General features: G+C 38.0%; 2 protein-coding genes and 1 non-coding gene across 4 annotated transcripts; all 3 read right to left on the reverse strand.

Moving 5' to 3' along the window:
* Positions 1-5,805: 5,805 nt before the first annotated feature.
* Positions 5,806-5,878, reverse strand: trnav-aac (transfer RNA valine (anticodon AAC)). Its single transcript has one exon. It is a non-coding gene; the product is annotated as a tRNA-Val (tRNA).
* A 746-nt stretch (positions 5,879-6,624) lies between these two features.
* Positions 6,625-14,890, reverse strand: btbd9 (BTB (POZ) domain containing 9). 2 transcript variants are annotated; one of them, XM_060871805.1, is made up of 11 exons: positions 14,736-14,890; positions 12,806-13,005; positions 12,456-12,693; positions 11,327-11,594; positions 10,079-10,301; positions 9,572-9,691; positions 9,309-9,418; positions 8,956-9,145; positions 8,469-8,576; positions 8,177-8,255; positions 6,625-7,124 (listed from the first exon to the last, which is right to left on the reverse strand). In XM_060871805.1, exons 2-11 carry the CDS (start codon positions 12,988-12,990, stop codon positions 6,948-6,950), a joined length of 1,698 nt encoding a protein of 565 aa, XP_060727788.1. In that variant the 5' UTR covers positions 12,991-13,005; positions 14,736-14,890; the 3' UTR covers positions 6,625-6,947. The 2 variants fall into 2 exon arrangements, with proteins under 2 accessions (XP_060727788.1, XP_060727787.1); XM_060871804.1 differs by having other exon boundaries at positions 12,330-12,693.
* A 3,986-nt stretch (positions 14,891-18,876) lies between these two features.
* glo1 (glyoxalase 1) lies at positions 18,877-25,356 on the reverse strand. Its single transcript, XM_060871807.1, has 6 exons — positions 25,194-25,356; positions 23,775-23,857; positions 22,233-22,373; positions 20,278-20,345; positions 19,929-20,018; positions 18,877-19,367 (listed from the first exon to the last, which is right to left on the reverse strand). Exons 1-6 carry the CDS (start codon positions 25,260-25,262, stop codon positions 19,276-19,278), a joined length of 543 nt encoding a protein of 180 aa, XP_060727790.1. The 5' UTR covers positions 25,263-25,356; the 3' UTR covers positions 18,877-19,275.
* Positions 25,357-25,986: the final 630 nt, after the last annotated feature.

The following is a 25,986-nucleotide window of genomic DNA, read 5'->3' on the forward strand; positions in this document are numbered from 1 at the left end:
TGTGCATAGCAACAGATGGGCTAGTGGTCAGCCGGTTTATGGTTGATGAATCTACAGTCAAGCTGAATGTACCTGATAAAGTGACCACTGACTATGTGCATACAAATAGAGCGACTGGTTTTCATACAAAGCTTTTCTTTTTATTGGTTGCCTAGACAAGGTTCATACCTGGAAGCGTCTTAAGATTACGCCAAGCAAGCTGTGATATATCTCCAAACATAAGGGCATCCCAGATTGTTGACATAAGTTTCATCTTGCCTACAAGACAATTGTATAGAAATAAGAAAGAAATAGAAGCACAAAGAAGATTTGATTCATTTAAAGGGAAGATATCAGGCAGATGAGTGTAAAGGCCTCTCAGAAGCAGTGCAATAAAAAAAACACATATGGAGGTTGAAAATAAATGTCTTGCACATGTTGTTTAATAAAAAACAGATTGAAACGGTTGCTGCATTGAGAAAATGAAATTCTACATATGAAAAGCATAAAGTCTTTATTTTCAAAGTGAATAATAACACTTGCAGAATTAAAGTCTTAAATAAAATTTTCACTGTCAGTGGAACGTTCAGGAATAAAAAGCTCTATGACTTTCTTAGATTTAAACAATCATAAGATTGTTGGATTATTTTTAGAATATAAATCTGTATTAAGTGGTTGGGGGGTCAGTGGAATTTATTATTATTTTAATTTTACTATTTTGCTATTATTATTGTTATTGTTATTGAGATGCTCAGTGTTCACGTTATTGAACTGACTTTATAGTGTATAAAGAAAAAACTGTACAACCTACAACTGATATGTCTGAGGTGGTGTCTGATGTAAGCAAACTATCTATTTGAAAAAGTGCTATAAAATAAAACAGAATTGAAGTGAATTTAGATCTACGCTAGATGTTATGGAGAATAATAAATAGTGTATGAATCAGTCTTGCGGGGGCACGGTGGCTTAGTTGTTAACACGTTCGCCTCACACCTCCAGGGTTGGGGTTCGATTCCCGCCTCCACCTTGTGTGTGTGGAGTTTGCATGTTCTCCCCGTGCCTCGGGGGTTTCCTCCGGTACTCCGGTTTCCTCCCCGGTCCAAAGACATGCATGGTAGGTTGATTGGCATCTCTGGAAAATTGTCAGTAGTGTGTGATTGCGTGAGTGAATGAGAGTGTGTGTGTGCCCTGCGATGGGTTGGCACTCCGTCCAGGGTGTATCCTGCCTTGATGCCCGATGACGCCTGAGATAGGCACAGGCTCCCCGTGACCCGAGGTAGTTCGGATAAGCGGTAGGAAATGAGTGAGTGAGTGAGTGAGTGAATCAGTCTTCCAGTCTGAAATACAACAGACTACAGCTGAATGATAAAAATCAGGACACGCTTCATAAAAAAAGTAGGCCAATGTACTGGCCCTCACAAGCTGCTTGTTTTGCACTAAAAGTCATCCATATGGAGGTAATTTTCTGCATGTTAGATACGATCGCCAATTCTGCAAGCAAATTATTTGGTAAAATACCATCTACTTTCTGTTCCGAACTTGGAGCTTATGCCACACCAAGATGGGGGACAACTTGGACTGGGTGGCAGATCATCACAGATTATCACAGGGCACGTTCACACACAACACTCACCTGTTCACACACAATCAGCAATTTGAAGGTGCCAATTAGCCTATAACGCATGTCTTTGGACTGAGGAAGGAAACCAGACCACTCCGAGGAAGCACACAGTGTGGAGGCGCAAACTGAAACACCAAACCTTTTGAAGTGACGCAAGGGTGCTATAACCACCAATACCTTCCCCAACACCTCAACCCACCCCACCACCACAATCACCCTTATGATATTTTAAAAAAAATTGCTAAACCAACAAAAATTCTAAAAATGAATTAGAATCTAATATTTCTCTTTTTTACTCTTTTTTGAGTTTATCCTTGCATTTTTTTTCTGTATTTCCATAGAAGTTTCTTTAGAACAAGTCTACATTCTAACATATTAACAAATCACATGGGAAAATAATCAGAAGTTTTATTTATTTATTTACAGTCATTCTAATTCCACTGAGGGTGTTTGCATTACTTACGGCTGTTACATGAGGGTAAAGAGAAAAAAAATAAGAAATGAACGTTCAGAAGAAAAAATAATGAATGTTCAATCTCTTTTAACTGCATGTTTTTAACCCGAAAAATGGCATAAATGTTGATTTTTCTCCTCACGTTTAACACGAGTGGTTTCGACTCGACTGAAACCTGTGTGCCTTGTGCTTCCGATCCCTCAATCCAATGATCAAAGCGTCGCTAAAGTACCACAAACTACAAAAAGCCACTGCACTCAGCTCGATTTGAGCCGAGCGTCTTTTTTCAGTTTCACGTCACAAAATTCCACCGAGGATAAAATTAAGCCCATGTGAAGGAGTGAGACACGGAATTGGAACCCATCTTTGTTGTCCCATGGACCTGAATTTGACTGCAAGTGAAATTCAAGCCACTAACTGTGACCCAGAAGGGAATTCCTCTACTTGTGAATGCTAAGAAAGAGAAGACGAAGGCGTATAGAGCTGAGAAACGTTGAAACTACAGAGTTGGGTGGATCTTAGAAGCTACAGTAGGATTAAGGGATAGTTTAGGTTCAGTGACTTGCTTGATAATCATGATGGATTGTAAAGTATTTTTCAGTTTTTCTTAATAAAGGTGCAAACATTCTGTACTGAAGATCAAATCATTTTAGCAAGTTAAATAACAAACACATCCAGCAATCTGAATGAAAATTAAAATGGAGAAATGCACCAGATTATATAACTTCAACTCGGCCTAAAGTGTAATTACTCCTTTAAATAAATACAAAGTTAAAAGCTGAAGCGTTGAATCAATTTCATTCATGATAAATTTGAACATGCCCAACATTTCAACTGACTTGAAGTATGAAAGTGGAAGTAAAAGTAATAGGAATATTAAAAAATATTTAATTACTGAGTCATCAAAAAATGTAGCTAATGCTAACTTGCCTCAGGTTTATTTCCAGTAACAATATTCCACATGAATGCTAATAGCTAGCTGTCACATCTCTCATTATGAATTTAGGTCAGTAAAAAAACTTTAAAACTGCAGTTAGCTAAGTAGAAAGAGACGTATAATAAAGTTAAAGCTCAGTTACTTATGAGCTACCACAGAAATGAAGCTAACTACAGTACAAGCTACATGAGAAGATTAGCCTAACTAGCATTGAGCTAGCTTAATCATTAAAGTTTCTGCTGACAATAAGTAGCAAGCAAATAAGCATTCTGAACAATTTATTCTCATTATTTAAAATCATGAAACAAACAAACAAAAAAAGTCAAAGTTCTGGGCTTTGTAAACTAGTGACAGCTGAGAAGATCATTGGAGTCTCTCTTCCCTCTATCACAGACATTTACACCACATGCTGCATCCGCAAAGCCAACAACATTGTGGATGACCCCGCAAACCCCTCACACACACTCTTCACCCTACTGCCATCTGGAAAAAGACGAAAGCATTCGGGCCCTCACGACCAGACTGTGTAACAGTTTCTTTTCACAAGCCATCAGACTCCTTAATAACTGAACTGTACTGAGTACAACACTCACACTCACATCAACTGTATGGACTGCACAGACCTACACTAAATACACACACACTTCCAATATATATCCATCAATCGGGATTACATGCTGTTTTTTGCACACTTTTTGCAATTTGCACATTCTGTCTGACATTTCAGTTGATTGATTGCTGTTTTGCACACAACTCTGTACAATATCTAAGGTATCTTTTGCTATAACACTGTGTTCTTTCCAGTATTTCTGCACACGTATTGTCTGAACATACAGTATTTACACTGGTCAGTACTGTTTCTGTTTATTGTCTCTTGTGTATTGTCTTTTGCATATTGTCTTGTAATTTTTTTGTCTGCAGTCTTTTGTCCTGCACTGTCTTGTCTGTCTTGTCCTGCACTGTCTTGTTTGTCTTGTCCTGCACTGTCTCGTCTGTCTTGTTCTGCGCTGTCTCTCTGTCTTGTTCTGCGCTGTCTTGTCTGTCTTGTCCCGCACTGTCTCTCTGTCTTGTCCTGCAGTCTTGTTTGTCTTGTCCTGCACTGTCTTGTCCTGCACTGTCTCGTCTGTCTTGTCCTGCAGTCTTGTTTGTCTTGTCCTGCACTGTTTGCACCAGGTTGCACAGATGCACTTTATGTATCTAGGGCAGCGGTGTCCAATCTTATCCACAAAGAGCCGGTGTAGGTGCAGGTTTTCATTCCAACCAAGCAGAAGTAAGTAAGTTACCGGCCCTTTCCGGATAAGATTGGACACCACTGGTCTAGGACTAAACTTACTAAGTCCTTATAGCTCTGTCTTTGTTTTATGTAGCACCCTGGTCCTGGAGAAACGTTGTCTCATTTCACTGTGTACTGCATCAGTTATATATGGTTGAAATGACAATAAAAGCTTCTTCTTCTTCTGCTTCTTCTTCTTCTGCTTCTTCTTCTAGTGAGCTTCCTGCATAAACAAAGACATCTCAGTATTAGCAAAATATATTCATTCAACACCTCAGCTTTACATAACAAATGCGTGCGATCATGTGAGAGATTAACACCATAGTGTATTGTGCTTTAACCATTTTAAATGCTCTAATAAACAAATACCTTCTTATACCATTTTCACCTCTAAGGTCAATCTAAAAAAAAAACAACAAGCTAGCATTTACATTTACAGCATTTGGCAGACGCCCTTATCCAGAGCGACGTACATAAGTGCTGTATGTTTCTAGCACAATATATACAACATATACGACGTACAACATATTTCTAGCACAATGTTAGCAGCCACAACAGCTAATTAGCACAAATGCTAAGAGATAAACGTTACTGTCGATAAGAAAGGGTTTAGACTTTATTCACAGGTAAAAAGATTAAAGTTATATATGTAAGAAAGATTTGTTGAAGAAATATTTCTGTTTGTCGATTGATCTAAAGCGATATAAGTAATAAACAGTGAAAAGTTTAGCATATAGAAATAGCATGACATCCTTTTTTTGTTTACTTTCCAGGTAAACATCCGCTAGACAAATTAGTTCCAATTAGAGCCGTCTGTCTCGCTTTTTCTTCCTCATACTTGAAATTAATAAAGACAAAAAACTATCCTGAGACTTACTGACTAGACTGTAAAAAAAAAAAAAATAACCAGACGTTTTTAAAAATCTGTTTTTTTTATTATTATTATCAGGGCATGTACACAATACGTGCATGAACCGTTGCTATAGAAACCATAAACCATTATAACAGGCGGATTAATACAGACCTGAGATTTAAATGACATCCGAATAAACCATGGGAAAATTCAGCGGTGGTATAATAATAATAATAATAATAATAATAATAATAATAATAATAATAATAATAATAATAATAATAAAACAAAAACAAATAAAAAATCCAGGGTAGTTTGGTCATGTTTGCTCAAACTTATGAGCCTCTGAAATCTGAAATTGGAACTTAGATAAAAGTCCCAGCTGCAGATTTGTGCGCCATCTAGTGGATTTTACCAGAACTGGGTTACAGTCTAAAACGTTATCCTACAGATATATTCTCATTCAACAGATATATAATCTGTTCATCTGTGATCTTTCTCTATACTTTTTTTTTTCTAATGTTTGGAAGTAGAAAATAATGAACACTTGATGTGATGTGATGTGATGTGATTTAAATACAAAATTCCTAAATACCGAACGGTGATTAGATTTGTACATCTACTACGATATTGTAAAATCACATATAAAAAATATATCACGTATTTAAGAAGGAAAGAAAAAAAGATGTGTTTCCGCCCGGTTTCGAACCGGGGACCTTTCGCGTGTTAGGCGAACGTGATAACCACTACACTACGGAAACCTACAGTATACAGCCTCCCATGCAACAATATACAAGTGTTGAGAAACACTGATAATAATTTACTTTACTTCTTCACCTATATTGGCTTTTTTTTTTTTTTTTTTTTGCTTTTAATAAAAATACGTGAGCTTTAAGTCTTTTTTCAAGATTTGCGGTCGAACAATTTCTGTCTTGCCAACGATTCGATTCATTTGAACCGGTTCACTGGAACGATTCACTTCATCTGAATCGTCATTGTAGCTGAACGAGTCACTTCGTAATTCTTTGTATACGTTACAGAATGCTTAAGGATTCAGCAGGTGAATCGATTCCTCGAATAAAAATGAATAAAGCAGGACTTTTTCCTATCACACCACTTCACAAAATGAGATATGTGTCTCTTCTTTAAGATAATTAACAGTATCACTTATGTTACAGCAGCTATAAACATGTCTTCGTTGTTTATTCCTTGTACCACTGTAAACGTACAAAGTCCAGACACCGTAAAGTCAAATAGAAAACTGCTAAATAACTATTAAATATATAAATTCTATTATTAAATGTTTAATAATAGAATTTACATAGGCTATAATTTCTATTACGCAATATATAATAGCAACTATGACATTGAATGTATCTACAAACTGCCTCGGTTTCTTGACTGATGTCTCACTGTGTCATTTACATATACTACTACTACTACTACTACTACTACTACTACTACTACTACTACTACTAATAATAATAATAAAAGAAAAAAGAGAAAATACTATTTTTTTCTTATATTTTCACTTCAAACATCATGCATTCATCAAGGAAAAAACAACACGTTAAAAACCATGAAACATTCTAGGAAGGTATTCACAATAAAAAGACTTCAAAGCTTGTGTGGTAGATGGAACAGAATAAACTAAGTGCTTATATACAGCAATGCCTTCATAAATACCATCTCCATTACTAGAACTAAGGAATTTTATTATAAATATATTTTATTTACTATTAGCAGCATGTGATGCTGGAACACAAAATCTATGACGTAAGTGACTGATGCGTTTTTGTTGTACGCATATGTTTGAGTACACGGCAAGATTCACATTCCTGTGTGCAAGGATGAAGTGCTGGATCTCTGGGAGCAGAAGCCCTGGGGCTGGGACTGCTGATCATGCTGGGTGCTGTGATCTTGGTTTGGGTGATCCAAGCCCGGTGTGCCCTCTTTCACCTCGTTGTCTAGCTGAGCCGGGCATTCAAAGTGCACACAGTGAAACACCTGTAGAGAAGAGAAATGAAAAAGAAAGAAAGAAAAATCATTATTGAGTAAGAGCATCCATCATGATCATATACTTAAAATCTGTAATATGGATTTAAAACTTGAAATATGTATTTAAAAAAACAAAAAACAGGCACTATACAAACCTACACTTAAACTCATTAAAATACAAACATAAATATACTTTACTTAGTCCAGCCTTCAGACATTTTCACAAATAAGTAATAAAGTACTACGTTATGTTCAAAAGAATCAAATCATTTGAATCAGTTCTTGAGAATGATTCACATGATTTGAAGTCAATAACTTTAAAAGAGAAAAATATAAAGAGTCTGCTGACATGGAATATAACAATAAATCGAGAAAAAAAGGATGCAACATTCTTCAATAAAAAAAAACAAACAAAAAAAAAAACAATTACGACCCTTATACAAACCACTATTAATATATCGTCGCTGTCGGGCAGAATCCTCGTATCTCCAAAACCATTATTTGTCGGGAAATTAAAAAAAACGCCGTATTTTGAGTTATTAAACATTGTATCGTTAAAGTTGTTATTATACCTTATATTGCTATCATATACTGTTGTGTACCAACATTAACACGACATTTTCCCAAAGTCACGTTTTATCGGAGATACAAGCTTTATGACTTGGGAGCAGTGAGATACGAGATTATGATGTCATTGATAAGAACGGTACGGACACAGATGTCGCTGCTGCCAGCAGTGTTCAGTAAAGTCTGCGGTGTCCAATGGAGTTAAGAGATTTGCGCTCAAGCTATTTTCAAGACTTTAGATTGGTTAATAACTTGTAAAAATAACAGACCCACGTGGGGACTGACCAATAGCATCGATATGTGAAAAAATATGAAATTGACCAAATTTGGACATACGAGGTTTCCGCCCGACAGCGACGATATATTTATATAAAGTCGTTCCTTCACCGGCCCTATTTTTCTCTCTGGTAATGTTAAGAAGACAAAAATTCAGTTTGTCTTATTCCTGAGAAACTGACAAAAGAGACGAAAAGAATCAGGGACCTCTTTCTCACCTCATTAGCAGTGTTGTGCGTCCCCACAATGCGAATGAACGAAGCTTGCTGTCTCTCAATACGCAGAGTCTGCCAAGACCTACGCAGAGGAGAGAGAGAGAGAGAGAGCGTTGACGTTCTTCAACACCGAAATGTGGTTTGGTTTGAAGGTTGTTTTAGCACAGAAAGCATAAAAACATTATTCAGTTGTCCTTGATATTGCTAAACTGTAAATTTTGGCACCCTGATGGCCAAACTACAGTCTGATGCGAGTAAACCGAAACACAAGTGAGAAGAAAAGTGTAAAACCCACCTGCATGCCACTCGAGTCCGATCCACCACCCTGACCCAGTGCTGCTGATTAGTGGAGACCTCCACATAGTAACTGTAACTTCGCTCATCACAGTCCCATAACAACAACCTACACACACACACACACACACACACAATGCGTATCTCAGAGAGCAAAACAGACATTAATCTATTCACTAAATTCTAGAATGGTTTATTTTAATCATGTGACCTTGCCCTTTTCTACTATCTTCCATAAACAGAAATTCACGAGTCGGTATTTTCTATCCCTTGCTTTTATAAGTCGTAAGATCTGACGCTACTGAACATAACAATCCGAGACTTTTAAACTGAAACGAAACCCATCAACCTCGAAGACTTAAAACTCCACGAAATTGATCTTCCTAATATGTGTAAGTCTATTCTGACCAACTGTACCATACCCAGCTTAATTCCTAATATACAGTAAGTCTCTGGCTCTTAATGGAATGAACAAGGTGTGATCGTACCTCATGGAGCTGAGCAGGTAAGGCTGGGCGAGCTGGATGACAATGGCTCCGGAGCCCAGCTGATGGCAGGTGTACCCCGAGTCCCAGTCGTAGTGGCTCGTGTCTCCGTTTAACAGGGCATTTCTACAGCGGCTCACGCCTTCCACTACGCTCGCACACGCTTTCACAGTCGCTACGTTCTCACTGGGGACTAGAAAGATATTCAAAATCATGATTATTATGATTATTAATTCATCTGTGTACATACGAGTCCATTCACGATGAAGCAAACGATGTATTTCTCTCTTTTTTTTTTTTTTTAGAAATTACACAGAGCACACATACAGGATCGAGATAATAATCGAGCACGTTACCCAGGAGGCCGTTCTCCAGGATGAAGGGACGCTGTGTGAACATACATTCCAGAGCCACCAAATGGAAGACCTTGTTGACAGTGTTGTGTGTCCCGACAACACGGATAAACCTGTACAAATCCCAAATAAGACACAAGACCATAATTGAAATCTTACCAAGTGGACTAATGATATGAAAAGCCAAATGCTGTATTATTATTATTATTATTGTTATTATTATTTCACTGTTAGCCCACAAGGTGGCGGTGTGAAGCAACACTAACCTGCAGACCCGCGCTTGGAAATAAAGGTTCTGCCAGGAGCGACACAGGAACTTGGAGTGATCCACCACTCGCACCCAGTCCAGCTCGTCCATAGACACCTCGATGTAGTAAGAGTAGGATCTGAGAAGAAGATAATTGAATTCGATCTCGATTTAATTTCAGCTACAATAAGGAACAAATCCAGCGACATACAGAGACAGACAGATACTGTCATTAGGTACAGATACATGGTAACGTAATACCGTTTGCCATCTACCAGAAGTGCAAATAGTAAAACAATATGAAAAGGAACAAGTGCAGATAAATATGTAAACATATGTCATACTACCTAATATTTGCTAGTAAAAAATACACAACACAACGTGTAAAAAAAAAGTCTGTGCGAATGGGTACATTATGTACAGTGTAGGTACAACAGTAATCAAGATAATATACAGTGTATGTACAGAGAATAGACATAGATAGATGTAAACTAGGGTAGGCAATGAATGGGGGGGGAAATCGTACCTGCTGTCTTTATCCCAAAGCAGCAGACGGATGTGGTTGATGATGGACGGCTGGCCCAGACGGATCTGGATCCCTGCGCTTCGTCCGTCCTCCTCTATCGGGTGTCTGGTGAAGCCGTGGTCCAGGTCGTAGTTCTGAGTGTCTCCGTCCAGCAGAGCCGACTTCAGTTCTCCTTTCACTACCACGGCTCCGTGCTTCATCGTGGCTATGTTCTCTTCTGGGACTACAAACACACACAGCAATAACACTAATAAAGCATCCGGTGTGGAGAAGAAAAGGATCGCCGGTACAGCAAACACATACAGTTTGTAAAACACAGGTTATAGCTTCAAAGTCAACACTCGTGACCAAAAACCTGCCTGGAAAAACTTCATGATCTGATTAAACAGCGTCTACTGTACAATTTGTGCTTTAGAAAACGTCTTATTAAAGTGGGCTTTTGAAAGACGAGTAAAGAGCTGACTTTTTTTATGACTACACTTTGAGACACGGGGCAAAGACGATACTTACTCGATCTTTCGACCCTCCAAATGTACATATAGCAAACTTCCCTGACAAGCCGACAGGAAATTAAATAAAAGAGCAACTACAATCAAAATAGACGCTGTTTTCTAGATTAGATAAGGCATGCTAGGGGACAAAGTGTGCGTCTGTGTTTGAGCAAAGAGGCTCATGGTGATTCCTTGTAAAAATGAATAGAAAGAAAAGGCTTTGTTCAAGTGAAATCATCAACCAACTGTTTCAGTAAACAGTTCCACCTTTTGTTTTTGAGCCACGCCTCTTACACGAGTCTGCCCCGGGGGTAAAACTGAATAACGTAGCAAATAAATAAGGATGTTGTATACTAACTGCTTGCTTTCAGATGTTAATAAGCTTTTTAATGGTAGTAAAACATAAAGCTTGCAACAATGGGTTCAAACGATGTCTGTGATCAGGACCTAATGTGACAAGTGTATGCAGGACATCATGCTTTCTCTTCCCTGTCAGTCAAAAGGAAAAGGAAGTGCATGTTAACCCTCATCCTCTCCGTGTGGAAAGTGACTGATGATAGAGGAGAGCGAAATTATGTACATGAGGGAATACACAAATACAGAACTGTGCCGTTCTGAAGCGAGTCAAATTATTTCTCATCTTTTTCCTAATTTCTGTCTCTTCCTTGGACGGTGATCTATTTCAAAGCTATTGTGTGTGAGCTCCACGACCAAAGAGAAAGGTTTTGACCGGAGTATAGAGTAAATAAAGACGCACCGAGCATGCCGCGGTAGTTGAGCTCCATATCCCTCCTCTCTGAGCGTGTCTGGATGGCGTCGAGCAGCTCGTCTGCGCTCAGGAGGCCGGAAGGTCGGACAACGTTCAGCATCTCAGACAGGCTCATCAGAGGCAGCCGCACAGCAGACATCACCTCGCGTGCGTCGGGGTCCTCGCTGTTCTGTTTGCACCAGCGACACAGCGCCTGGAAGATCTCTCTCTCGCTCGCCGCAAACGAGTCTCTCTGCACCACGGTCAGCAGGGCCGACTGAAACAGAACGAGGAAGAGAGACGCAAAATGAGACAAAACCCGAGTCCAGTTATTACTGCTATCTACTAATCCCCAGATCTCATACATGTGTGTATATGGGGTTTCAGAAATATGAGTCTGAGAACTGAGATGAGAACTGTTCTGATTTTCACTCTGATATGGAAACACATCCTATAACCAGAGAAAACCATAGTGCCAAGCTGGGTGGGGGTGGGGGGAGGGGGGGGGAGAGGAACTGGAAATGAGAAAACAAATTAAAACCACACGAACAAAATTTCTCTAAATCATTAAATAAAAGAAAACATTTTTTTTAATAACTGTTCTTAAAGTCCTGATCATCTATTATAAAGTACTTAACCCTTTTTTTTTTGTTTCAATTATCGTCGACTAACAGTAATTACTAATGGTGATGGTTTTTTGTCATTTTTTATAACATAGTACAGAAAATCAAATAAATAATTAAAGAAATTTCACTTTCACCTATTTGAACACCGTGCTAAAATAAAACGATAAATTCTGAAGGGGAAAAAAAATGTTATGCCTAATTAAATGAATAATATTAATAAAAAATATAATAATAATAATTATAATTTTTTTACAATGTATATTTAATAAATAATAAATCTCCCTAGATGAACAGCAAAACATAGATCTCTGTTGCCGTTATGATAATTATTAGTATTAAGTAATAGAGTCTGCATGCAATGTACAGCGTGTCTCCTCCTCGCTCACCTTGGAGAGTGCGAGAAAGCCGTCGGACTTGAGCACCTCCACAGCGTGCCGGTCCATGAAGGAACAGCAGGCCTCTGCCAGGCTGCTTAGATGGTACAGACTGGCCACGTCGAAGATCAGACTTACGTTCTGTGCGTTGAGCAGCGTGCGCAGGTAGTCACAGGTGGAGGCCTCTAGTGGCTGGAGACCATAGCGGTGCGCCAAGCCCAGGAAGTCCAGCAGCGTTTCCTCTTTGGCTTCGCTCAGGTTGGCTCTGCCTGTGTACAGATAGCGCAGGAGCATGGAGAACGCCTCCGCACGAGTGTCCTCCAGACGGACCTCGGCTTGAGGCTGAGACTCCCTCATCCCGCCGTACAAAAGGGCTCTGATGAACATAACCAGACCAGGTTGTGTTTACAAACATCTTAAAATTGCATCACTATCATTAATTATAAGAACAAACATTAGAAATGTGATCGAAATGTGTGGAACGTTACCTGAAGTACTGACAGCGAGCAGCCAGGATGACCCTGTGAGCAGGAAACCGCTTCTCCTCCACCACAAAGGTAACGTCACTGTATTCCTCAGCAGGAACCAGCGCTGCAAGCTGCTCCGAGAGAAGGTGCATGTGGTCGACCTCGGCCGCCGAGCCCAGCGTGCGCAGTGGGTGACTGTCGCTCATGGCTGCTACTTACATCTGGGGGGAAAAGAAAAAAAGAAAGACATTGCTTTTACTTATATATTTAAAAAACAAAACATGTCAAGCAGTGTTGACTGGGAGAAAAGGAAAAGATCCAAAGCTAGGATATGAAGAACACAACCTTGTTTTCTAATAAATTAATATAATCACTTATAAATGGACAGATCTGATATGCAAGATGTTTACTTGTGCTTTTTCTGTAATACGAATATCATCATCATCATCATCAGGGCAGCATGGTGGCGAGGATGAGCTCGGGTTACTGTCTGAACAGACTTCCCACGGTTCCCTCTGGCATGATGACTGCCGACCCATCCAGAGTGCATTATATATTATTACTAGTCCTCGGTGTTGAACGTAGTACAAACTCTAGTCAAACTATTTTACATTATATTAAACATTCGAAGGCACAGCACTGGTTTTCTTATTAGTTCCTTATTAGTTAGTTATACAGAAGGAGGGATGTGATAGAACACAACACGCGATGGAGCGCTGCTAACGACGCACAAGGTCTTTTTTTGTGTGTGTGTCTAAAAGTTTGCTTACATCAGAGCAATTTGTCAACAACGAAGACGCGTGATTTATTGATGATCGACATGTCATGCACTTTAATTATTTATAATAAGATCGAATTTTCCTGAAACCAAAGAGCGTAAAAAAAATTCCTCTATTTGGGAGATCCCTCTTTCCTGGGAAAAACTCGTACTGTTCCATATGGATACTTTTTTAAATTTTTTTTTTTTTTTTGTAAATTCTATTACTAGTATTATATCATTTGTAGATTTTTTGTTCTCATTCATTTCACTACATCTAGTAACCTGTGTGCTGTCTGTAGATTAAGCTGTGATTGAGATGTGACTATAAAACATATAGGAACAAATTCTAACCAGCACATAACCGTTTATTTCATACTACAGCGTCATTACGTCATCAACGAAGCGCCCCGTCTGACCAATCAAATTCGAGATGTTAAATGCATTCTGGTATAATTACACTAGGTTTGTCTCCTTACTAAGATAATATCCAATATGTTAGCTAAACTTTTTTTTGGAGCTTGTTTGATGGCAAACCGATGTTGCTTCGTATCTATTTTTTTTTTTTTTAGCTCAAAATGCTGTGTGTTCAATTTTGGGCGGATTCGTGGCTCCCTTTAGGAGGGATTTTAAAACCCTGACCTGGCAACCTTGAAAAACCGAAACAAACGCATACATCTTTACAATCCCAAATCTCAGTAGAATGGTATTATGGACGGCTGTGATTACATCTATCACATCTTTGCCGAAACCCCACCTGTAACTGTGTGATTAAGGTTTTCATTTTAAATATCAAAATACAAAAATGTACCCAAAACGCATTTTGTTCAAAATATTTTTTTTACCCACCCGCATTCCGATTTCACTTGACCAATAGTAGCCTACAGCGTCTTTGACAGGCGGTAGCGAGTAACACTATTAACCAATCATAGTAAAGGAGGCGGGACTTAAGAAAACGGGTAGGAATAAAACAACGCTATTCACCACGGAGCTGAGTTAAATTCCATGTTTACGTTTGTTTTCTGTATTAAAATAAAAAAATATCCTGGCGACAAATAAGCAAAGCGTGCAAGACGGTAAAAAGCGACCCATATTCCTGTTTGCTAAAGGCTTGATTAGCATTCATTTAGCTCCTTTTAGCACAGCTATCTATTTTATCCAGCGCTAAAGATGTCAATAAAACGTTGTACTCACCAAACAGCTAACCAAAAACCAGTGGTTTGTTAAACTCCAGCTTTGTAAGAATCACTAATTTTCGTTACTGCCGACTAAACGTAAGCTCACAGGAAGGACAGGTTCATTATATTTTGCTGCTGAACAGGATGTTTTCAGAGAAAGGTCGCTTGTTGACGGAACCGGTTTACCGCCATCTTGTGGCGAGGAGCACCACTAGCTTGTCGCCTTGGTTACGGCAGTTCATTGGAACGAATGCGTCAATAGAGCCGCCATCTTGGAACAGGGGACCCCCTCCTCTTTAATGCATCAGCGTCAACGTAGGCAAAGGTCTAACGGGAATAAAATCACCATAAATCGTCATGAATGCGATTTTCTAGGTTTTTTTTGGTTCGTTCCAAATGTCAGACATGTATTTATCATTGAGTCCAGAGAAAATTTAAAGTTTTGATATTAAGATAATCTACTTTTTCAAAATATAATGACGTCTCTGTTTATCACTTGGGAATCTACAAACAGATTCAGATTCAGATTATTTTATTTAATGCCATGTCAGCAATCAAAGCTATTTTCATGGCAAAAATTCAATTACAAAAACACAAATATCATATAAATACAATAAAAACAAAACAAATATAAACATCAAGTCATATTATACAATTTTTTTTAAATTAACATACGATATAAAAAAAAAAATCCAAACCCTTTTCAGGCATAATCTGATTAAATATGTCTTTAAGTGAAGTGACTTGATAAAAGAGCATTCTGCTTGTGTTAAGTCCAGGACAATCTAATAAAATATGTTTGACAGATAAGTGAATCTTACAGAACATACATAAAGTTGGGTCTTCACCTTCAAGCAAAAAAGCATGGGTCAATTTTTAATGTCCTTATTAAGAGCTTCAGAATCTACAAACATTGTCGGTTTTCCCATAGATATCTATACACTAGATGTCTCATTGGGGTCCTCAAAATGCGCCAAAACCGCCGCCATCTTTGTACGGTGCTCCTTTACCTCAAATGCATGGACGATGCCGGACTTCTGTGCTGCGTTTGGAATGAGAATTCTGTTGGCACTTGTGAAATGAGAATGTGTTTTATGATATTCAATGTTAGGAAATTATATTTCTTGTTCCGTTGGTTTGTTTTAGTCCTTGGTTAACGACCGCAGGTAATCCATGCTAGTTACCCATTAGTTTTTGACAGTTAGGAAAACAGACAATGTTTGTAGATTCTGAAGCTCTTAATAAGGACATTAAAAATTGACCCATGCTTTTTTGAGTAAAGGTGAAAAGACCCAACTTTATGTATGTTCTGTAAGATTCCCTTATCTGTCAAACATATTTTATTAGATTGTCCTGGACTTAACACAAGCAGAATGCTCTTTTATCAAGTCACTTCACTTAAAGACATATTTAATCAGATTATGTCTGAAAAGGGTTTGGATTTTTTTTTTATCGTATGTTAATTAAAATAAAAAAAAATTGTATAATATGACTTGCTGTTTATATTTGTTTTGTTTTTATTGCATTTATATGATATTTGCGTTTTTGTAATTGAATTTTGCCATGAAAATAGCTTTTGATTGCTGACATGGCATTAAATAAAATAATCTGAATCTGAATCTGTTTGTAGATTCCCAAGTGATAAACAGAGACGAGTTGCAGTTGCAGCACTAAACACTTTTTTTTTAAAATAGTTAACTCAGCTGACAGTCCTGGAAAGATGTCACCAGTTAGGTTGGCAGTTCAGCCTCAAAGTCAAACTTTGTGTTTTTTTTTTTTTTTTGGTTTATGTGAGTTTAGTACATACTTATTTAATGTGGCAAAAGTATTGTGGGAAAAGAATAAATAAAAGATTGAACAGTCTTTGGCACCTCAACTATCTAACGTTCACATTATGTTCCTCTCAAATTTGTGATTTGCTTCCACCTGCAAATTGCTTTGTGTATCATATTTAATAAACCAATACAATTTAAATGTTTAAATGAACATGTATAGTCACACCATTGTAGCAGTGTTACATGCAGTAGGCTATAAGGTAAGTAGTGATTGTTCATTTGAAGTTTACTCAAGTGGAAGAATGTAAGTAATAAACTTAAACCTACTAGCACTATGCATTATATTGTGGAAAAAGTAGATTGTCTTAATATCAAAACCTTAAATTTTCTCTGGACTTAATGATAAATACATGTCTGACCTTTGGAACGAACCAAAAAAAACTAGAAATCGCATTCATGACGATTTATGGTGATTTTATTTCTTTGCCTACATTGACGCTAATGCATTAAGAGGAGGGGGTCCCCCGTACCAAGATGGCGGCTCAGTTGACGCATTCGCTCCAATGTACTGCCCTATACAAGGCGACATCTATATATATATATATATATCTATATATATATATATATATATATATATCTATATATATATATATGGGTTTTCCTGTCAAAAACGAATGGGTAACTATCATGGATTACCTGCGGTCGTTAACCAGGGACTGAAACAAACCAAACGTAACCAGAAATATAATTCCGTAAAATTCAATATCATAAAACACATTCTCACCTGTGAAATGTAATCCCTTGCTTTCTGGTTTTTAGATTTCGTTCTTGAACATCCAAACGCAGGACAGAAGTCCGGCATCGTGCATGCATTTGAAGTACAAGACCCCTGTTCCAAGATGGCGGCAGTTTTGACGCATTTTTAGAACCCCAAGGCGACATCTAGGTGTAGATATCTATGGTCCAAATCTACCCACCATGTTCGGAGGGTCAATGGGGAGATGACGTTATACTCGGGTCAAATCGTCTGTAACTCGCTTTCTGTCCATCTGACGTTCACAAATCTTGGTTTGTTATGCAGTGTTGATATTGTTGTGTATTCACCGACCACTTTATTAGGAATAGCTGCACTCTGATCGTATAACAGCACAATGCATAAAATCATGCACTTCACGTTGTCCCCTTCTTGTCAGAGATGGGGACAATGTGACGACTGACAATGTGATGACAGGGACAACATGATGACTGACAATGTGATGACAGGGATAATGTGATGACTGACAATGCGATGACTGGCAATGTGATAACTGACAATGTGATGACAGGGACAATGACTGGGATAATGTGATGACTGGGATAATGTGATGACTGACAATGCGATGACTGACAATGTGATAATTGACAATGTGATGACAGGGATAATGTGATGACAGGGACAATATGATGACGGACAATGTGATGACTAGGATAATCTAATGACTGGGATAATGTGATGACTGACAATGAGATGACAGGGATAATGTGATGACGGACAATATGATGACGGACAACGTGATGACTGGGATAATGTGATGACTGACAATGTGATGACAGGGACAATGTGATGACTGACAATGCGATGACTGACAATATGATAACTGACAATGTGATGACAGGGACAATGTGATGACTGACAATGTGATGACTGACAATGTGATGACTGACAATGTGATAAGCAGTGACAATGTGATAAGCAGTGACAATGAGCAGTTGACAGCTGACATTCCCAGACAAATATTTTAAAAACGTCTAGGCTTTTTATACAAAAGCTTCTGGAGTTTCTACCGTATGACAACAGTGGGATCTCAAAGTGTTATTTCACTGCACATTTAAATCAGATACATAATATAATCCGAACCAAACAGATCTTAGATCTCAAGATATTTGTGCTATTGCATCTGAATACAACTCTGGAGTCACTTCTTGCAGAACAATGTTCACAGATTGATCCTGAAGTGATTCATCTTCCCACGTTGTTTAGATGCTCAGGAATCCTGAGTGCTATTTAGCAAGAAATCTTCAAAGATCTTCATTCCCTTGGTCGACTGGTGTTGTTACATATGAACATAAGATTAATAGCATTGCAGTGATGCTTGTGGGTGGACAGTGTTTTCTTTTTTTTTTTTTTTTTACACTCTTACACGACTTTCTTTTGTCTTTATCAACTGTATATTTTTCTTTCTACTTGTATCTTACAAAAAAATCCTTACAGATATACAAATTACACCATTTCCACCTCAACTTCTGCTGTAATTCTCGATTAAAAGATTTTTTTCTTGAATTAGCTTTTAGTCATTTCTCCATAATAAAAAAAAAAATGATTTAAAACCAGAAACTCAGGCATTTTGTTGAGATTTTGTTTTATTGTCCAAATCTACTATAAATTTTGGCAACATGTAGAAGAGGGCATTCGAATAACTCTAAACAAAACAAAATGTGACAGGAAAGACTCTAAAGCTGTTTAAAGTGATATTTGTTAGCATATTGATTAGAATGTAGTCCATGTTTAATAATTAGTGTTTAATTGTCAGTGATGAGTTTGTAGGTAAATCTCATGGGCTCGTCATGGCTGTTCGGGCCGTTCAACACTGGCTGCACCTCGTCGTGAGCTTCTCCTGATTCGCCCTCTCCGTAAGTTTGAGGTCATTAAAGTACGGCTCGGTTTTTCATTTCTTTCGCTTTCTTTTCACCAACTTTCTCTGATAACGTTTGCTAGCTGATCACATGGCTATGGCGGCGTCCTTACGAGGTGATGGACACCATGTTGTTGGGGCTCAGAATCTCAATCCAGTAGCCATCCGGGTCCTGAATGAAAGCCAGACCCTTCATTTTACCTGCAACAGAGACAAGGGACAAGGGGGTGAGTGGGTGAGAGAGAGAGAGAGAGAGAGAGAGAGAGAGAGAGAGAGAGAGAAACAGACAGAGAGAGGCAGAGCAAGACAGAAAAAGACAGACAAAGAGAGACAGACAGAGAGCGATAGACAGAGAAAGAGACAGACAGAGAGAGAGAGAGACAGACAGAGAGAGAGACAGACAGACAGAGAGACAGACAGAGAGAGGCAGAGCAAGACAGAAAAAGAGACAGAGAGAGAGACAGACAGAGAGAGTGATAGACAGACAGAGACAGACAGCAAGAGAGACAGACAGAGAGAGAGACAGAGAGAGGAAGAGCAAGACAGAAAAAGACAGACAGAGAGAGTGATAGACAGAGACAGACAGCGAGAGAGACAGACAGACAGACAGAGAGAGAGAGACAGACAGAGACAGACAGACAGAGAGAGAGACAAACAAACAACTAGCATGAAGGATTGTGATGTAAAGTGATGAACGTCTCAGTAATCAGTTCTACATGATAAAGAAGAGAAGTTGACACAGTGAACAGGACAGAAGCCCACCGTCATCAGGCTTTTTAACAAACGTCACTCCCTGCTCCTCGAACAGCTTGCAGGCGGCGTGAACATCCGGCACAGCGATTCCCAAGTGACCTGAAACACAGTAAACACACACACACGACTTACACACAGATTCTGGCAGTGATGCTCTCAGTCCTAACGGGATTGAGTGAGACTGCGCTCACACGGGACATCCGCACAACTCACAATCAAATAAGTAAATAAATGCAGAAAATAACAGGAGATAAATGTATAATTAATGACCTTAAACGTCTTATTAAAACAAATCATGATAGTCACACACTATTTTGTTTTGCTTTGATTGCAGATTTGAGAAAAATTCAGGACTCACCAAAACCTCGAGGGTCTGAGTTTCCGTTATGGTACGACTGAATCTCATCTGTCTCCGAACCCCAGTTACTACACACACACACACACACACACACAATGAGAGAAACAACAAAAGTGGAACGAAAGAGTGAAAAATAAAACAATCATTTGGTAATCAGTATGAAATGCTTGGAAAAGCAAAAGAAACTCCACGTTACATTTCATTTAGATGAATCTGATTATGTGTGTGTGGAGTTTGCATGTTCTCCCCGTGCCTCGGGGGTTTCCTCCGGGTACTCCGGTTTCCTCCCCCGGTCCAAAGATATGCATGGTAGGTTGATTGGCATCTCTGGAAAAATTGTCCCTAGTGTGTGATTGCGTGAGTGAATGAGAGTGTGTGTGTGTGCGCTGTGATGGGTTGGCACTCCGTCCAGGGTGTATCCTGCCTTGATGCCCGATGACGCCTGAGATAGGCACAGGCTCCCCGTGACCCGAGGTAGTTCGGATAAGCGGTAGAAAATGAATGAATGAATGAATCTGATTATACTCTTGGATTACTTACTTAATTCTAAGTGATATGATGTAATATCATTACGCAATATTGTTCCAAAGCAAATTTGTTTTCAGGACTTTGTGTAACAGCAAATATAAAGGTCTGTTCTTGTCTCTATGTATCGTTTTCCTCGAATGTGTCCCCTCTTTGAAAAAAGTAGAATTTATAAAGATCTCAGAAAGCTCCTAATTAAGATTAGACATTTATAACAAGGAATCTGATCTTAAGAGCAACTCTGAACAAGGAAAATACAACTTTTATTTTAAAGAGGGGGCGGGGCTTAACCCTGTTACTAGGCGACACATTCTTTTGAAGACTTATTAGTTGTCCAATAATAGAAAAACCTTTAAAAAATAGAAGCGCTTTTATAATCTGGTCTGTTTTAAAGGTGCCCTGCCACACGTATTTCATTACTTTTGTGGGCCACTAAGTAATGCACTGAGCTACACGAATTCTGGGGGCGCGGTCTCAAGTGGGAGAGCTCATGAATAGTAATGAGCTCAATCATTACTACGTCACACTGAGCAGCTTTTCTAACTGACCTGATTTCTCCCCTTATTTCTTTTAAGTGGCTAGAACTGACCGGGGAGGTACTGTAGCAGTTCGTTTTCACATTCACGACACAACACAAACACATATGGACCTAACACATATCAAAAAATACAAGTAAAAACGGTTTTATGTGGAAGGGCACCTTTAAGCCTGGACTTTGTCTCCATGTTCATATGAACATATTAGAGATGTTCTAATATCTGTATGTAATAAATGTAAACATCTCCAACACAGAGCAGAATTGTCATAGTGACAAATTATATCATTTCTGACTCCGTGGCATTTCAGCTCTGTTTCAGAGACGTTTGTGTATCTCTATATGACATATATATAAAAAACCTGCAATATGATTGGTCACAAAAATCATCCCTACACAATCTAATCTGTATCATCTTATTAACTCACTATCATTATTAAATATTATATACAATACATTCCATCTCCCTCTTCATCTTTCAGCTATTTTCTCCTCTGATAAAGAAACTCTTCATCCTCTTAAAAGTCCTCCTCACTTCTCCTTACACTGTTTGACCTTCTGAGCTCTTTTAAGGGTGAAGAAGCTTTATGAATAACTTTTATCTTTACTAGGACCTGCTTTTCAGTTTTAAGGGGAAACTGAAAAAGAATTTAGTAGAAAAGAATTTACTTCGCATTACGTCACTAGGAGAAACTCTTTACACTAATAATGATCATGAATACAGGTCCTGATGTTTTACAGTGTACAAGTTTGTTCTCTGGTGTTTAAGTTCATCAGCCTACCGATTTAGAAAGTTGTGAATAAACCAGAAAGGAAATCAGACCTAAATTCCACAGCTGTTTCTGTTAGAAGACATGCTGACGTTATCGTCGTTCCTCGCTCCTTACACACTTACTGCGTGAGCTCGATGGTGGCTCGGCGCGAGAAGGTCCACGCCGTCCTCTCCTTGATGTCAGATGGGATTTCTTTTTTATCTTCATAACCCAAAAAGTAGAGAGAGAAGTGCATGGAGGGGTAATCGATTTTCTGCAGCAGACTGTGGAAGAAGTGTAAAAAAAAAAAGTTTCATAAATTCAGACTGACGGATTTAGAAGGACGGCTCCTTGTTAAAGACATCGCAGATACAACAAACAAATGTTTTCTGGATTTAACTCTGGAGAACAGCCCTGATGTTAGATACAACATATATACACAAATACATACACTGTGTAGCTCAAGAGATCATTTATACTGACATTTATCTCAATTATACAGATGAGCATTTCAGGGTAAAGGGCCTTGCTCAGGGGCCCAGGAGTGGCCCTGTGATTCAAACTCATGACCTTCTGATCAGTAAACCAACACCTAAACCACTGAGCTCATTTAGATTATTTAGATCATTTACACTGACTACATGTTTGTTAATGCACCCGATACAATAAACACACGTAAAATATTCAGAGTTTTAAAGGAACTCTTTTGGCCAATGTAGATTGTTGGGGGCGGAGCTTCATGAATATTGGCAGGAGCGAGAGAGAAAGTACAAGATTCAATAATAACTAACTTGACTAATTTTACCTAATGCACCTTTAAGTAATAGCATCACAGATGTTACACACTATTTGTCGCTCCGTACCAGAAGTAAATACCGTGATACTTTTCATGTCCGAGTTTCAGACCTTGATTTTGAAATTTGTTAGATTTTAATTTCAATTCTTTACAAGTCACCGTTAAAAGGATTGTCCCGAAGGCCGACGTGCCTGAACATGAATCTGAAAACCAACGGCAGAACTCCATACACAATGTAGGGAAGTTAAATGGGGGGGAACCTGAACAAAAAAAACATGACGTTTTGTTTGAAGCAGACAGAAGATCAGGACTGGCAGCATTCCACAGCAACTAAAAATCGTAAAGGTCCAGTTGCCAAATTCCTTTCTTATACAAAATGTCCGGATGAAAATAACAACAGAGAATAATTCCTGGCTTAAATCAAGAAGATTCGAAGTCACTGTTGTGTTGCATAGCGGCGACTGTTAGACGAGACTCTGAATAGAAGAGGAACCGGTTTTGAAATGGAGAAAGTCGCATGATTCTTTGTCCAGAGTTATAAAGAATGCATACTTCTTGCGTCTTGGCATTGTCATGTTTTACAACTCATGACGTCAACTTGCTAACAGACCAAAAAAAAAAAAAAAAAAAAAAATTTTTAAAATCTAATCTGAAACTTCCCTTCACTCTAATTTGATTGGAAAGAGTTCCAAACGTTTACATTTATTTCATTTCCATTCTCGTCTGCATCGTACTTATCTCCTGGGTCTTGACAAGGCACGACAATAATTCATTCACTTATATTTAGTAACTCATCATAGACTATAAAAATCAAGCCTAATTCTTTATTTATTTCACCCGACTTATTCAACATTCCACAGTAACACACCGCAAAAGCAGCACTACTTACGTCATTCCCAGGATGCGTGTGTAGAAATCCAGTGACTTAACCGGGTCTTTTACTCTAAGCATCGTCTGCTGCATCATGAAATCCTACACAAAAAAAATTACGCCATTAAACCGCGTTACGAAAACGCTTCACACCTCGACGGCTCGTAACTCACCAGCCATCATCAGAACCGGTTTGATAAACACCCAAGGCATGACACAGACATACAAATAATGCAAATCAGCTTTATCTGTACTCCATGTGTAGTCCTGCTGTGTGGGAACTAGGTACATATTCTGCTGTGTTGAATTGTTACTCACCAATGGGACAGGAAATTTAACAAACTAGCTAAAGCTAAACAAAAAGGACAAAAAAAAGATTATATATATATATATATATATATATATATATATATATATGCGCTTGCACTTACACACACATTTATATATGTACATACATATGTATATTATATGTATTTTATGTTCATAGTACATACACATCTGTAAATTACTGTTTATAGTAATAGCCATATATTTTGGTACAGCACATATCCTTCTGCAAATTTCAGTTTATAGTAATAGCCATCTGTAAATTATGTTTATAGTACATACACATCTGTAAATTACTCCTATAATAACCATTTTATTTAATTTATTAACTCATGTAAACATTGTATATCCTGCACTTGCTGCTATTGCATGCTGGTTAGACATAAACTGCACTTCGTTGCCTTGTACTTGTACATGTGTAATGACAATAAAGTTGAATCTAATCTAATCTAATACATACATTCGTGTGTGTGTGTGTGTGTATATATATATATATATATATATATATATATATATATATATATATATATATATATATATATATATATACACACACACACACACATATACTGTATAAACACAAGGAAGTGGGCGGGGCTTATCAGTTCTAGAGAGCCTTTGATTGGACGAACACAAAGCAAGTACAGAATGTCATCATCATAATTTTATACTGTGATAAATTAAAGAGAGAATAACTCTATTTTCCTCCACACACATACATATGTATATACATGTGTATATATATATATATATATATATACATGTGTATATATATATATATATATATATATATATATATATATATATATATATATATATATATATATATATATATATATACACACACTTACTGTTCAATTCATACCCAGAAACAGAACAGGACTGGATCACAGAACAGCCTTAATGCTGTATTCATTGTAAAAGCTGATGTTTTAACTTGTAATAGTTTAATAAACATTTCATTTCAGACCTTCATGAAGGTTTAATACTTGGTTTAATACTTTAATCTGTTCTACAAGCTGCTACACAACTTTAGCTAGGTACATAAGGCCTAGCTTAGCATCTCTTAGCCACCTTTATTACCTTTACATTACACTCATGTCATGTCTACCTTAGTGATCGGGTTTCCATCTTTACAGGCAGCTGCAGCGGCTTCGTTTGTCAGTCCGTGTTCCGCCATTATCGCTGTCCTCTGGTGTGTAAAGTGTGAAAGTTTAGCACGAGAGGTAGCAAGGCTTGGTCACCGCGCGTCAGGCAGGTGGGTGGGAACAGACACGCTGTCAATCAATACGTATCAGCCAATCATACACCACGCCGCGCGTCAGGTAGGTGTGTGGGAACAGACACGCTGTCAATCATTATGTATCAGCCAATCAAACACCACGCCGCGCCCACTGGTGCTCTGTACCGCTACTGATAAATCTTTTATTATTATTTATTTATTATTTTATTTTTTAATAAAACTCATGGAAATATTGATCTATTAAAACACGAATTCTAAAGAAAAGACTCACAATCTTGTTTTAAACAGGCAGTCTAAGAACACAATGATAACAATAACATCAATAAAAACAACATCAATAATAATAATATATTAAAGTAGCAATAGTAATAATAGTAGTAACAACAACAACAACAACAACAATAATAATAATAATATTAAAATTGATAATAATAATGACAATGACAATAACAACAACAACAATAATAATAATACTTATTACCATCATCATCATCATCATCATCATCATCAGAGGTGTAGCTGGGATGGTTTTAAACACTCGTGAAATGCATTATATGGCCAAACGATTGTGGACACCTGACCTTTCCTCCTCAATCTGTTGCCACAACGGTGAAAGCACACAATTGTCTTGACCGTTTTTGTTGCTATCCAATTTCTCCAA

The sequence above is a fragment of the Tachysurus vachellii genome, chromosome 6, assembly GCF_030014155.1.
Source record: "Tachysurus vachellii isolate PV-2020 chromosome 6, HZAU_Pvac_v1, whole genome shotgun sequence".
NCBI classification, from domain to species: Eukaryota; Metazoa; Chordata; class Actinopteri; order Siluriformes; family Bagridae; genus Tachysurus; species Tachysurus vachellii.

Coding starts and splice junctions, on each gene's coding strand:
- btbd9 (XM_060871804.1), bottom strand. CDS start 12,990: ATGAGCGACAGTCACCCACTGCGCACGCTGGGCTCGGCGGCCGAGGTC. Junction 9,692..10,078: donor CTTTGGGATAAAGACAGCAG/GTACGATTTCCC, acceptor TCTTCTTCTCAG/ATCCTACTCTTACTACATCG. Junction 8,577..8,955: donor TACCTGCTCAGCTCCATGAG/GTACGATCACAC, acceptor GTGTGTGTGTAG/GTTGTTGTTATGGGACTGTG.
- glo1 (XM_060871807.1), bottom strand. CDS start 25,262: ATGGCGGAACACGGACTGACAAACGAAGCCGCTGCAGCTGCCTGTAAA. Junction 22,374..23,774: donor ACACGCATCCTGGGAATGAC/GTAAGTAGTGCT, acceptor CTTCTTCCACAG/TCTGCTGCAGAAAATCGATT. Junction 20,346..22,232: donor GCCACCATCGAGCTCACGCA/GTAAGTGTGTAA, acceptor GTGTGTGTGTAG/TAACTGGGGTTCGGAGACAG.